The sequence below is a fragment of the Lissotriton vulgaris genome, chromosome 1_2 (assembly GCF_964263255.1).
Source record: "Lissotriton vulgaris chromosome 1_2, aLisVul1.2, whole genome shotgun sequence".
Lineage (NCBI taxonomy): Eukaryota > Metazoa > Chordata > Amphibia > Caudata > Salamandridae > Lissotriton > Lissotriton vulgaris.
In genome coordinates this window covers 87,781,994-87,795,622 of record NC_141686.1, presented here as the reverse complement: position 1 = coordinate 87,795,622, position 13,629 = coordinate 87,781,994, and the positions used below count along the sequence as shown (strand labels likewise).

The 13,629-nt window shown below is 44.2% G+C and overlaps 1 protein-coding gene across 1 annotated transcript in view; it reads left to right on the top strand.

Moving 5' to 3' along the window:
* LOC147733967 (voltage-dependent calcium channel subunit alpha-2/delta-4-like) overlaps window positions 1-13,629 on the top strand; it is a 961,982-nt gene that overhangs the window by 251,977 nt on the left and 696,376 nt on the right. The window contains exon 4 of the mRNA XM_086952873.1: window positions 4,337-4,396. Coding sequence (XP_086808999.1) covers window positions 4,337-4,396 — 60 coding nt within the window. The remainder of the gene's footprint in view (window positions 1-4,336; window positions 4,397-13,629) is intronic.

The following is a 13,629-nucleotide window of genomic DNA, read 5'->3' as shown; positions in this document are numbered from 1 at the left end:
AGGAGGAGGTGGAGACCTCGAAACGCGTCGGCTCATGAAACAAAGTGAAGCAGGAGGGCAGGTTGCTAACGAAGGCCGGATGGTCAGAGCGGTGTCGTGTGCGCTCTCAAAAGCTTCAGGGCAATTGGTATTGACATTACATACACGGCGGCTTGGTCGTGGGGAGCTGCACCATCAGTAACTGGACAGCAAGTGTTCTCGCCAGTTATTTGAGGCTGTAATCGGAACTTTTCCAAGGTCACAAGCACAGCGCTCTTCATGCAAAATAGCCTGTCCGAACGCTCCACAACCTACTTAAGGTATTAATGATGTAAATAATATATGAAAAACGAGTGATGGCTGCAGCAGCGGACCTCATCTCCCAGGAGGCATTGGAACTTGTGTAACAGACACGCCCATGGGAGGAACGAAAATAAAACGAGCATTGTCCACAAACTACAGCCATGACTTCTTTACAGCCCCGAGGAGGAGGTGGAGACCTCGAAACGCGTCGGCTCATGAAACAAAGTGAAGCAGGAGGGCAGGTTGCTAACGAAGGCCGGATGGTCAGAGCGGTGTCGTGTGCGCTCTCAAAAGCTTCAGGGCAATTGGTATTGACATTGTTATGAACATATGCACACCAAAATGAAAAAAATTCAATGTAGGGAACCGGAGATATGAATTTGAAAAGATTAACCAATTTATACTGCTTAAAAGCCTGTAGTCAGGGAAACAGAAAGGTTTGGGTCCTATCTCTGACTGGCCTAGACCACTCCAATATATTAAACAGAAAAAATGGCCAAACAGGTTTAGTTTTTTTGAAATTTTTATCACACCTAGCCAAGGAGTTCTAGGTGGTGCGACTATTTTATTTTAGTCTTTTTATCTTTTTCTAGAAAAACTTTGTACATTAAATTTCATATGTCACCAAAGGGACAGTCATCAAACAATAATAAACACATACAGACGTTAAAACATGAATATGCACAAAATGAATACTGTGAATTGAAATAAGGGTGCCTCTATGGTTACTAAATATTACCATACCTTCTACCCCTAGTAGTGTGACCCCAGGCAGCAATCTAGTCCCTGGCTCAGTAAGACAGGCAGGCACTGCCAATGAACTGTTTTGTCCGCCTGTCTATCTGCATTTAATTTGAAGGACTGATGCCTTTGTAATGAAATAATTGGAGGCTTTGTATAAATGTGTATTTGGTGTATATTGCAATTCACAGTATTAATTTTGTGTATATTCATGTTTTAACGTCTGTATGTGTTACACAGAGAAGGTTACTGGGGTTACCATAGAACCCTCACCATCCGCCTCTTCTTACTGTGGGATGCAGTAACATCTTCCTTGGTCGAAGGAGTCCCAGATGATGACAAGGGTGGCACCAGACGATATCTGATGGGTACTTTTACACCCGAGATGCATCTTTCACTGATGGGAAGATATCAGTTTTCAAAGTAGTTTGGCAGTTTGGTACTCACAACTCTATGGGCCTTATTTATGAAGGCCTTGCGCCACCGGTGCGTGTCTTTTTCCCATGTTAAAAGTCACGTAAAAGTGGCGCAAGACCTTCATAAATAAGGCCCTATGTTTCTCTAAGACCCACGTTTACTTTATGTTTTTCTAATGACTGACACATACATGGATTGGAGAGCATTAATTAACAGGTCAGCAAGTAATAATGACGAGTGATCTGGGATATACATGAGGAGCATTTCTTTAATCTATTGCATTTATTACAAACAATTATTCGACCAGAGTCTTAACTGCCCACTTTAAGTTCATCCGTCAATTAAAAGCCTATCTGCCCCGGTGGTATCGCATTGCAGTAGGGGGTTCTGGGATATGCTTTCACTGATCCTGTTTGCATTCTTCACACTTTTCAGGTTTCTCTTGCAGATCAGAGTCTGGATGACCCTGTGATGACATGTCTAGTTGTTATGTTCTAGTCACTCATCAGGTTGAGTGGCATTTTCTAATTCATTGAAATGGGGGGCATGATTGTGGTGTGGTGGAAGGGCTTTACCAGATGCGTATCCTTATCACAGGCTGGTGACCTGCCTGTTTTCCTGCTGTTAGAAATAGATGAGACATGGTGTTGCTGGTTAAGTTATATTTTTAGACTGAGTGGTGTTCTGTGAAATGTGCTGAGACTTTGTTATGTGTATCTCTGATGATCTGTCTAATGTGTTCTTTGTTTTTAGGTCTGGTTTGACCATGCAACATTTGCTAAGCATTGTTACCCAGGCATTTAAATATACAAAGAGCAGTGTAAGGCCACTCTCACAATGTGCTGTTGGCTAGTTTGTGCATTATTCTGCCTTCAACGGAGCACTTGCCCTGCAATGCATGAGAGATTATCTTACATATCAAAAGTACATTGAATAATCACCCATTAAATTATCGCTCTCGAAGATGTGCTACGTATAGAAACCAATCATTTGTTAGTTTGTTTTTTCACTTTGGTAGACTTTTTAAAAGCTTTTACTTCAGACTCAAAATACAAGCCCGGCCTATTGGTCATACCTTTGCTTGTTTGATGCTTATATCTCCCTAGTAGTTGGTGTGCCTGAGTTGTAAGTAAAATGTGTGTCTTAATGTATTCTGTTTAGTGTGTTCTAGGTTTGTGTGTGACATAGCTTGATGGTAAATTGTGTTGAGAGCCCCGTGAAATCTTCCCCTAGGGCATATTTGAGTTATATTGGATGTATGAGACTTGTTATGTAAATGTGCTCTGTTATATAATAAAAATATGTTATTGTTAAGACATTCTGTTTCATGATCAAAGCAAAAAAACCATTTTAAATAAAAACAATGTTTAGTGTTTGACTCATATATTTAAAATGGTATTGAAAAATAAATAAACAGCAATGATATTTTAGTCTTAGCATAATATAAAGACGAAGTGATACAATATAATCAAAGTACCATTAGTAAAATATCAAAGTTATAAGAAAACAATAATGATATAATCAAAATACATGGGAGTCTGCAATTACTCTATAAAAGCCTGTCTTTAATTTCCTTATTACCGGTGACTTGTGACGTTCCTAGTCCCTGGTAATAAAGAAATGACATAGCTGCTGAACTCAAACCACTTATTGCAGTTGAGTTCTGACGTCACAATGCCTGCTGCAGAGCCAGCTGCCAAGGAGAAAGGCAGGCCAGAGCATAATTAAGGCTGCAGTTTGAACACGAAAAGGAAAAGTGGCCTTTTCTTGTTTTGGTCTGTTTTTCTAGCTAAGCAGTAATAAGTAGAAAGGATATATTTAGGCAACTTGTTTATTTTTCTATGCTTTAGGCAAATATAGGAAAGATAGAATCTTGTAATATGTACATATGAATATTCCTTTAAGGTTTAGAATGTTCTGTTAGAATTAATATATGTCACTAGAATGACTTGTCATTAGAACTTTGTAAGAGGCAGTTGTTTCCTGGCCTCCCATTATTAATCAGTTCTTTATGTGGGCTCCTTCTACATTATTAACTTATAATAAAACAGAAGTTAGCTTATCTCCTAGAGTTTAATCTCTTTACATGTTTCTAAATATTCTGAGCTATTGGGTTTGTTTTTAAAGCTGGTTCGTAGTTAACTGATTAAAATATCTTTTCCCCACAAATATCTACATGCTTTTTGATGTGTTTAGTTTTGTACTTAGAGATTCTACTCTTATTCTTAAAATCCATCCTATCTTCCATATCAAAGAGAACAACACCAAGGATTTAAGCACATTCGGGGAAGGGGGATGATGTGACCATGTATTATTAGGAATAACGTATCCTCTTCTGTACATTATTAAGATATTGCAAGTCACCTTAGAGTTCCATGAGCTTATAAAGGAACTTGGCCTTCAGCCTCGTTCCACTATATGTTCACTGAATCCTCAGTGACTTGTAGTATCCTTATAATATACGGCAGGGGGTACAGTATGCCATATATTGCACAATATTACTTATAAATATATAAGCATCCCTCTTCCCATGCCTAAAACTAACTACGAAGAAAACATTCTGCTTATTACAGGAGATTTTTGCATATTTTTACATGGAGTTACGGTTTTGTTAAATCAGGATTTACATGTGAAAATCCTATTCATCACATGACCTTCAGGCAACCACTATGTGACACATATTTACTTCAAAAGATGCTGTGGCAAAGTGATCCCACATTTGCAAACGTTTTTGTATAAATTCGATCCTGACCTTGAATTCTTTTCTTAGTGTTCTATACTTTTCATTGATATCTAGAACCACACAAAATCCAAGATTGGTCGCTGAAAATATTATGCCGTCATATGAGCTTAAAACTCATCCAGAGTTTTATTTTTCCATGTCTTTCTGCATTAGAGCCTGGTGGAAGCAGCAGAGCAGGCAGATCTGAACCATGAATTCAATGAATCGCTTGTGGTAGGTTTATCCACAAATTTCTATCTATGCATTGCCATGGACAAGCCCTGTTTGTTTGTTGCTAGAATGCAGATACGTGTACAGTCATAATGGAGCAAACGAAATATGACCTCTCCTCTAAATTGGCATCTGTTTGGAATTAGACTGAGAATATCCAAATATGATAACTCTAAGGTCAATGGTGGATAAACGCCGTGGACAATACGTCATCAGTTTAGAAACTCTATTCAGCAATATATGAAGAGTTCTATGCCTCCAAGTTCACACCAGCAGTGAGCACACATGTCTTCCTCAAAGCCTTGGTGTGTTCGATTCTTCCCATTTAGTGCAGGGCTTTCCTACTAGCAACTTTTCTGTTGCTTTTCATAATCACCTAACTCAGTCATTTGAAGCTCATACTTTGACAACAGCGACTATTATTAAAAGGCCAGTCTCAACGTGATTCAAGTAGTTTATTGTCATGACCTCAGCACCACCAACATTGACAACATGTCAGCTCAGCTTAGTGACTTCAGGTGTCCCAACATGGAAATCTCATCATGGAGTCTCAACAGTCTTGGCATACCAAGAATAGGAGATTACAACACATCTCTTTTACCTAATAATATAAATAACAATAAGGAAAACAATATAAAGAACTAAACGAGGAACTGAAAGAAAATAAGGAAACATTAATGCCAAACATAATCATCAAATCGTACAGTAACATTTTTAGGATCTTGTCGAAAGAGGTCTCTTTAACACATCTCTGGTGACATTTTCTTAAGAACAATCATCAGATTTCACATCACTGCACATGATTGTTCCTGGTGTATCACTGGAGTGCTTCACAAACCTGGACATACTCCACGTGCCACAAGTGATCAACGTCACCACATTTTTCTTTATAGCTATAATGATGAAAGGGCTCATGAATCTAGGCATGCCCTTTTTTTCCCACCTTGGTTTTTTTCACCAAAACCAGGCCACCCACGTTCCATTTATTTTACCTGACTGAATTCTTCTCATCATGCCTTTTTTACATCTTTGTTGATAAGACCTGAGACTGACTTTCCTCTCTTTACATCCAGAATCTTCACCTTTCTGGAAGGCAACCAGACAGGATTCAACTTGGAATTAGTTACTCTGCCCCTTAATGCCTCAAAAGGAGACCTCTGTGTTGTAGAATATGGAGTAGTACAGCATTCCTACCATGTCTCCCTCAGAAAACTTTTACGAGAGACTCTGGTGTCCACGCTCTTTGTGCACAAGCCTTTACTAGCCCATTCATCTGCTCTGTCAAACCATTGGCCTGTGGTGCATAGACAGCTGTTCTTTGATGCACAATTCCCAGTTCTCTCAAAAATTCCAGCATCTCCTGTGAAATAAACTGTACCCCATTTTCAGTAACAAGATAATTGGGCACTCCCTTACTCACAAACACATCTTTTAGAAATTCCAACATTGTCCAGGTGTTGACCGCACTTACACACCTGGTCTCCACCTATTTAGATGTGTAATATATTAAAAGAAGAACGAACCTCTCTCCAGATGGCAGCAACTCAAAGGGACCTATAATATCTAATCCCAGGTTAGACCAAGATTCATTTGGTATTGGAACCGGAGATAGAGGAGCAGAATTGGTCACACATGTGTTGTCGTTGGCTGCACACAGGTGACACTCTTTAAACACCTCTTCCACCATCATGTCCATACCTGACCACCAATATCTTTCCCTTACTCAGGTTTTCATGAGACTCCTTTCAAGATGCCCCTCATGTCCAAGGTTAACCATTTTGCTCCTTAACCCGCTAGGAGGAACAATCTTGTTCCCTCTCATGAGGTTGCCATGACACAATGTCAGCGCATCCCTTACTGACCAGTAAGGCCTCAAATCCTGATCCAATGACGTGTACCCCTTCCAACCCTTCACGACATAAGACTTCAGGAAGAGAACAAAACATCCTCCTCAACATTCGTGAACCACTCGTTCGCCTAGAGAGTGGGTTCCATGACCCAATTCCCTCCTTCAGCTCCCATATCACCATTCTTATCCTCTAAAGGTAAGCTTGATAAACAGTCAGCTGATTTATTCATGGAACCTGAAAAATATTGTACCTGGAAGTTGAACTCCTCTAAACCCTCACTCCAACACTTGAGTCAGGGAGTAAGGTGCTCAGTAGGGTGGCATGGGAAAACTTGCACCAGGGGCCGATGATCGGTTCTTACTAAGAAAGGAATGCCCCACAAATAAAATGTAAAATGTCTCATGGCCCAAAATATGCTCAAGGCCTCCCTTTCTATGCATGAATACTGCTCCTCTGCCCCTTTGAGTGCTCTTGAAGCAAAATCGACCACTCTCTCTTCATCCTCTACTGTTTGGAATAGCACAGTTCCCAAACCCATGATGCTGGAATCCGTGGTCAGTATCATCTTGAGTTTGTTATCAAAATGTTACAAAGTGGGCATCTTGCCAATCACTGACTTTATTGTTGCAAATGCTTCACCTCAGTCAATTGTCCAATTGAAATGCATTCCTTTTGTATGTAACAATCTGATGGGCTCTACTACACTTGCAAAGCCTTTCACAAATTTTGAGTGAAATTCAGCAAGTCCAATAAAGAACCTGACTTGCTCCTTGTCACTGGGAGTAGGAGGCTTTACAGTACACTTTGCCAATTCTAATTTAGGTTGTATTGCCTCACCAGAAAGCACATGTCCAAGGTAAGTAACAGACGTCACCCCAATCCGGCACTTTTGCTTCTTTACAGTGAGTCCTTTCTCCCCAGTCTCTTCAACACACCTCTAAGCACATTCTCATGCTCACTTTCATCTTAGCCACAATTTAGTATGTCATATTGGAAAAAGAGGACATAGCCACAACACCAAGCCCCAACTTCATAATCCTCTGGAAACAAGCTGCCGCAGAGCCTAAACCAAATGGCATCTTTATAAAATGGCAAGCACCCAAGGGAGTCACAAAGGAGGTAAAATGATTTGAATCTTGATGTAATTTAACCTGGTGATACGCTGATGAGAGATCCAAGACACTAAAAATCTTACCTCCCCTCAGCATACTGATGGAGTCAGAAATGTTTGGGAGTGGTTGGTGGTCTACCCATATCCATTCATTAAGACCACGCATGTCCACACACATTTCAATGGCTTTACCTCCATCCTTCGGTGCTAAAACCACTGGCGCCACCCACTCTAACACCTCAATTTCTTCTATCACTTCCATATCCACGAGTCTTCCTAGTTTCTCTTTCAATGGTACAGTCATCATGCACAGTACTTTCTGCACTTAAAGCACACATGGCCTAGCTCCTTTTTTCAAGATTTTGAGCAGACCTAAATTGTCACAAAACACCTCTGGGAAGTACCTGAAAAATCGTTCCCCATCACCCGAGTTGTCACTCAGCATTACTTGAGCTCTCGGATTGCAAGCCTTGAGATTTAAAATAGTTCCTAAATCACGTTGGTGCCTCCACCCCAAAAGGATGTCCCCTCTCTCCGCTACATAAACCATCCCAATGGTTAGTCTATTCTTAAACTCAGCTTTTATCACTTCGTAACCCAAAACATTAATAGGCAAACTCCCACAGCTAACCGGATTATTATCTGGATGTTCCAACTTTATTCCTTCATTAGTAAACTTTGCATCCCATTGTTTGTTTCCAATCGTGGTGAAGTGTGAACCTCAGTATGCTAGCACTACACATGTTTTTCCCACCAACATCAATTTCACACTCTGCATGACCATTATGTCAGCATCCACCTCTCCACTGTCCTCACTTCCACTCAGAATTACCAGTTTGCACGTTCTCACACACATTTTCCACAGTTTTCACCTTCTCTGTGGACTTACACACACGCACATAATGCCCTTTGATACCACACTTATGGCACATTGACCCTTTGGCATAACAAGTTGGGCTGTTGGAATAGTGGGCAAAACTGCCACATCTTAAACCTTTGACCTTCTGTGTGTTTGGGCCATTTTTCAATATTGTAACAGAAGACACTTTAAAAAACATTTCCTCTGCTAGCCTGAAGTATTTTTTCCTCAGTAACTTCATGAATACTGCTCTGCACAGAACTTTTGTCCATCGCCAGAGCATTACTTCTCATATCCTTCACCCAACCTTACATGTTCTCCTTGTGTTGCACAATGTCAATGGCTTTCTTGAGTGTGGGATTCCTGGACAAGTTTCTCTTGCACCCTGTTGCAATTGGTGCATCTCACCAATTGATGTCTTACGAGAGATTCAGTTAATTCTCTGAACTCCCATATGCGAGCCAAGGTCTTTAAAGATGCAACATAATTGCCCACTTTTATCATTAGGTTCCAGTACCCTGGTGAACAATTTGTGGTGTTCTAACACTACACTTATATGTGGCCCTAAGTACTGCTCAAGCATTTTCCTGGACATTAAAAAAACATCCGAGGGTTCTCATTCACCATTACTAACAGCCAACTCATCAATGCTGTCATAGAAATTACGTCCCTCAACGCCAAGATTATGCAGTAGAATGGCTTGTTTCCTGTAAGCAGAACATTTCTCCCCTCAATGGCCACTCAATTGGAGTCAAATAGTTTTCTTCACCTTTTCCAAGACAAAAGGGGCTCCCCCTTCTCTGACAGAAAAATTGGGGGTTGAGACATGCTAGTAGTTGAATGTTAGCAGATGTACATTTGTACTGCACAAATGTTAAACAAAATTCAATAAATTCTCACCAAAATCCCGTTAGAGGCGTTTTCTGTGATATAACTGGGCGGCACATTAACTGAAATTAAAATGCCTCGAAGATCACTGGATGATCAGCCTAATGATGTATAAGTCCGGTCAGCGATTTGTTAAAATGAATCATTTGCCTCAAACAAATATGGTGGTCGACGCAGCTGTACATGTGACAACGTCACATAGACACGTTGGCTCCCACATAAACGTATGTACTTGTGTTTGGGACAAAGCTGTGCGCGTGACTTCATCATGCTGTTTATGCTGACGGATCGTGTTGCCCCGGTTCCCACCAACGGCTGCCCGTGAGGATACTCACACTCAGACGGCTCCTTCTGCTGTTTGCTTCCACGGCTCCCTAGCAATGGCTGCCTGCGAAGATGTACAACCACAGGCACCTCGAGCTGATACACATTCATCGGAGGCTCGAGTCCAGACAAAAGTTCCCAAAACTACATCACCTGACACGACAGTTGGACACAGGTAACACAATGTGCAATGCTACGTTACCAAATAAAAGGGTTGAAATCCTCGCTCCTTCACTAATGCCGCTTGAAATGATAGATTCCTCATAAATGTTGTATTGGTGCAAAAAGGGAAGTTGGTGGTGCAGAACACTTGTCCCCCATCAAGCATAACTCGTTGCCAGTATTGAAATGCCAATTTGATTTAAGTAGTGTATTGTCATGAACTCAGCACCACCAACATTGACAACACGCCAGCTCAGCTCAGAGACTCCAGTTGTCCCAACATGGAATTCTCATCACGGGGTCTCTTAACTTATCCAGTATTAGGGGTGTATTTCATAGATTCACATGCCTGAATCATTCCCCGTCGTCGAGACGGGAGCCTCCGGTAATAAAAAAAGTAATGTCCATAGACATACATTAGAGAAAAAGGGTCTAAGGGCCTCCCCTTAGTAGCCTTTCCTTGTCCTTATGTAAAAAGGACCAAACTCTCACAGTCAGCCAATCAGCTCCGACCTCCCTCTAGAACCTTCCTGGGAGGAGCCTCAGTCCCTCAGATTTTCTACCGCACGTTGTGCTAGGGAGTCTCCAGCCTGAGCTCTCCTCAGGTTTCTTCAAAAATCATCAAACTTTCTTTGAAAGTGTTCTCTAAACCAACAACTCTTCAAGGAAGACTTCACTACACTGTCTTGGCAGTAAGTGTGTTCTTTCCACTGCTTTTTCATGTCTGACTTGAAGAAGAAAGCCCTGTTCAGGGCCTGCTCTTCCTGCAGCAAGAAAAGAATTCATGTGGATGATAAGCACGACCTGTGCTTGTATTGCCTTTACCCGGACCATGTCTCAGACAAATGCTGGATCTGTAGGTCTTTTCCTAAAAAGACTGTGAGAGACAGAGAAGGTCGCCTTCTTATATGGCTGGACAGGCTTAAGGACAGAGACCACCTGGAATCCTCCGTGAGTAGCGCTTCCAGGGCATCAGCAGTCTCTCAAAAGAGGCCTAGGGTATCTTCCCCGGGCCCCTCAGACACTCCTCCTGCGAAGTCTCACAAAAAGTCTTCAGAGGCAAGATCTACGTCATCTTCAGTGTCTGCTAAAGAGGATAAAACCTTTAAAAAGCCTGCTCCGTCCTCTAGACAAACCCAGAGGACTACCTCGGTCACGACCACAGTGTCTACCACATCGGCTTCTTCGCCTTCAGCGTCGACGACGATGACTACGCCCTCCTCATCTTCAGGTAGACCGATTTCTTCAACTATTGGCCTAAAATCGACAACGAAAACCATGTCGACGCCGAAGACTACACCGTCGACGACGCCATCGTCGACGAACCCATCGTCGTCGAAGCCGTTATCAAACGTCCCACCGTCGACGACCAAGGTGTCGACGAGAGACTCGACGACGAGGACGTCGTCTACGAAAGCATCGTCGACGAGGACGTCGACGACGACTTCGCAGTCCTTGACGACCAAGAACCCATCACCCACTCCACCGTCGACGACTCCGTCGACGACTCCGTCGGCGAAGGGCTCGTCGTCAGCGACGGCCCCGGCGATGAAGACTCCGTCGACGAGGGAATCGACGACGACACCGTCGACGAAGACCCCGACACCGTCGACGAAGACCCCGTCGACGAGGGACTCGACGACGACACCGTCGACGGAGGGCTCGTCGTCGAAGGAAACAAGGCCGGAGCCATGGAAACAATCGAAACTTGTGGAAGTGTCGACACTCATGCTACCACCGTCGACGGTACCCTCGACGACGACTGGCTCTGTTGTGCAGTCTGCAAAACCTACCAAACCACAGATTACCCCTGAAACGACGTCTCCAAGCAAAGTGGAGAAGCAACCACCTCAGGAAATCTTCCAAAGCGAAGAATCCGAAGAGGATGACCACCTGGATCCCGCAACTTCGGTCTCGGACCTGCACATTAAGTGCCAAAGCACTGACGAGGAGCAGGACGACTGCACCTATCAGGAACACTCTATCCATACCAGTGTCCGCACGGAAGTAACCCCCATGATATGCTTGCCTGCAACCCTAGTTGATGACTTAAGGCTCCTTGTACAGGATTACAAGCAACGCTTTCCAGAGTCAAACAGAGGCGGTCAAACGCCTAACGTTCAGACACCTCAGGACACAGGGGATCAGATACCTACAACCCAAGCTCCGGTGCCCGCCTCAAAACAAACTCAGCATCGCCCTCAAACCCACCATGACGTCCAGCCTCAAGTGGTGGTCTCTTCGGACGAGGAGGAGGAGGAACTAGAGGACGGCGAGGTCCAGGAGGTGCACTCTGACCACTCGGACCAGGATCACTCAGACCACGATGAAGAGGATGAATATGTAGCGTCATCCCCAGCTTCACCACAACCGCGTCATGCGGACTCCCCGCCGGTGGACATTGCTGGCTTTCACAAGCTTGTGGAAAGAGCAGCAATAAGATTCCATATGGCGGTGGAATCGACGGAAACGGACTGTTTCTTGCTGGATTTTAAGGAGCAGACTCACAAATCCGCAAAAACTGTTCCAATTATTGAATTCCTGTGGGAACAAGGACTGAAATTAATGCAAACACCTGCTTCTGTTTCGGCGGTTGTTCCACGCCTGGACAAGAAATACAGGGCACCACTAACGGCGGCGGCTTGCCTCAATGGTCACCCCAAGCCAGACTCAGTGGTGACACAGGCAGCCCAGAAACACTCCCGTAACCCTTCCTCACCACTATCCGCCCCCCCGGACAAGGAGGGCAGGAAACTAGACACGATTGGGAAACGTTTCTCATCCACATCGGCCATGACCATCAAGGTGGCAAACTCCATAGCCTTGTTGGGGCGTTACAATCGCCAGCTCTGGGAGGACATCGCCCCTTACGTACAGGAACTGCCTGACACAGTCCAGGGTGAGGTGAAGGCGCTACTGACGGAAGGTCAATCTTCAGCAGCGGAACTGATTGACTGCGCTATCGACGCAGCCATGACAGGCTTCCGCCAACTGGCAGGGGCTGCTGCCCTACGACGCCAAGGATGGCTAAAAGCGACATCATTCCGCCAGGAAGTGCAATCGAAGGTACTGGATATGCCCTTCGACGGGCAACACCTCTTTGGAGAAAAAATCGACGAGGCACTGCAGGCCATTAAAAAGGACACGGACACGGCGAGGGCACTGGGTACCCTGCAATCCAGAAACCAGTCCTTTCGAGGCAACAGAGCAAGAGGTCAGTCCTCCTATCGAGGGTCCTATCAGAATAGGGCCTCGTTTTCATACAATCACAAAGGCCAATACCAAAACAAACAACAACAAGGACGCCAATCTTCGTTCGGCAGATCCGACTACAGAGGCAAGAATACCAAGAGGGGCGCTGGCGGCCGCCAGTGACCGATTACTCCAGCCAGTCCAACCACCATCTACATCCTTTCAAATTGGAGGAAAACTGACCCATTTCCTCACCAATTGGCAATACCTCACCACGGACCGGTGGGTTCTTCAAATTATTCGATTCGGCCATTCTCTCGAATTCACCTCTATCCCTCCCAATACCCCCCCACGCAGGCGGACGCACAAACACCCGCGACAGCTTCTAAAGGAGCTTTCGACAATGCTTCAGAAAGGGGCAATCGAAAGAGTGCCGGCATCCTCGAAAGGGAAGGGATTTTACTCCCACTTCTTTCTGGTACAGCAAAAAGAAAACAAGTGGAGGCCCATCCTGGATCTCCGGGCGCTCAACACCTTCCTACGGAGCCAATCGTTCAGGATGGTGACCCTTCAAGAAATTCTGGGCATTCTAGAAAGAGGAGATTTCATGACATCCTTAGATCTCCAGGATGCCTACTACCACATCCCCATCCTCAGAAGTCACCGGAAATTCCTACGATTCGAGGTGGCGGGCCGCCACTATCAGTTCAAGGTCCTGCCGTTCGGCCTCAAGTCCGCGCCACGGATCTTCACGAAGTGCCTTGCGCCAGTGGCAGCCTTCCTGCGTCAACTGGGCCACCAAGTCTTCCCCTACCTAGACGACTGGCTGGTGAAAGCACCCTCGCCTGCA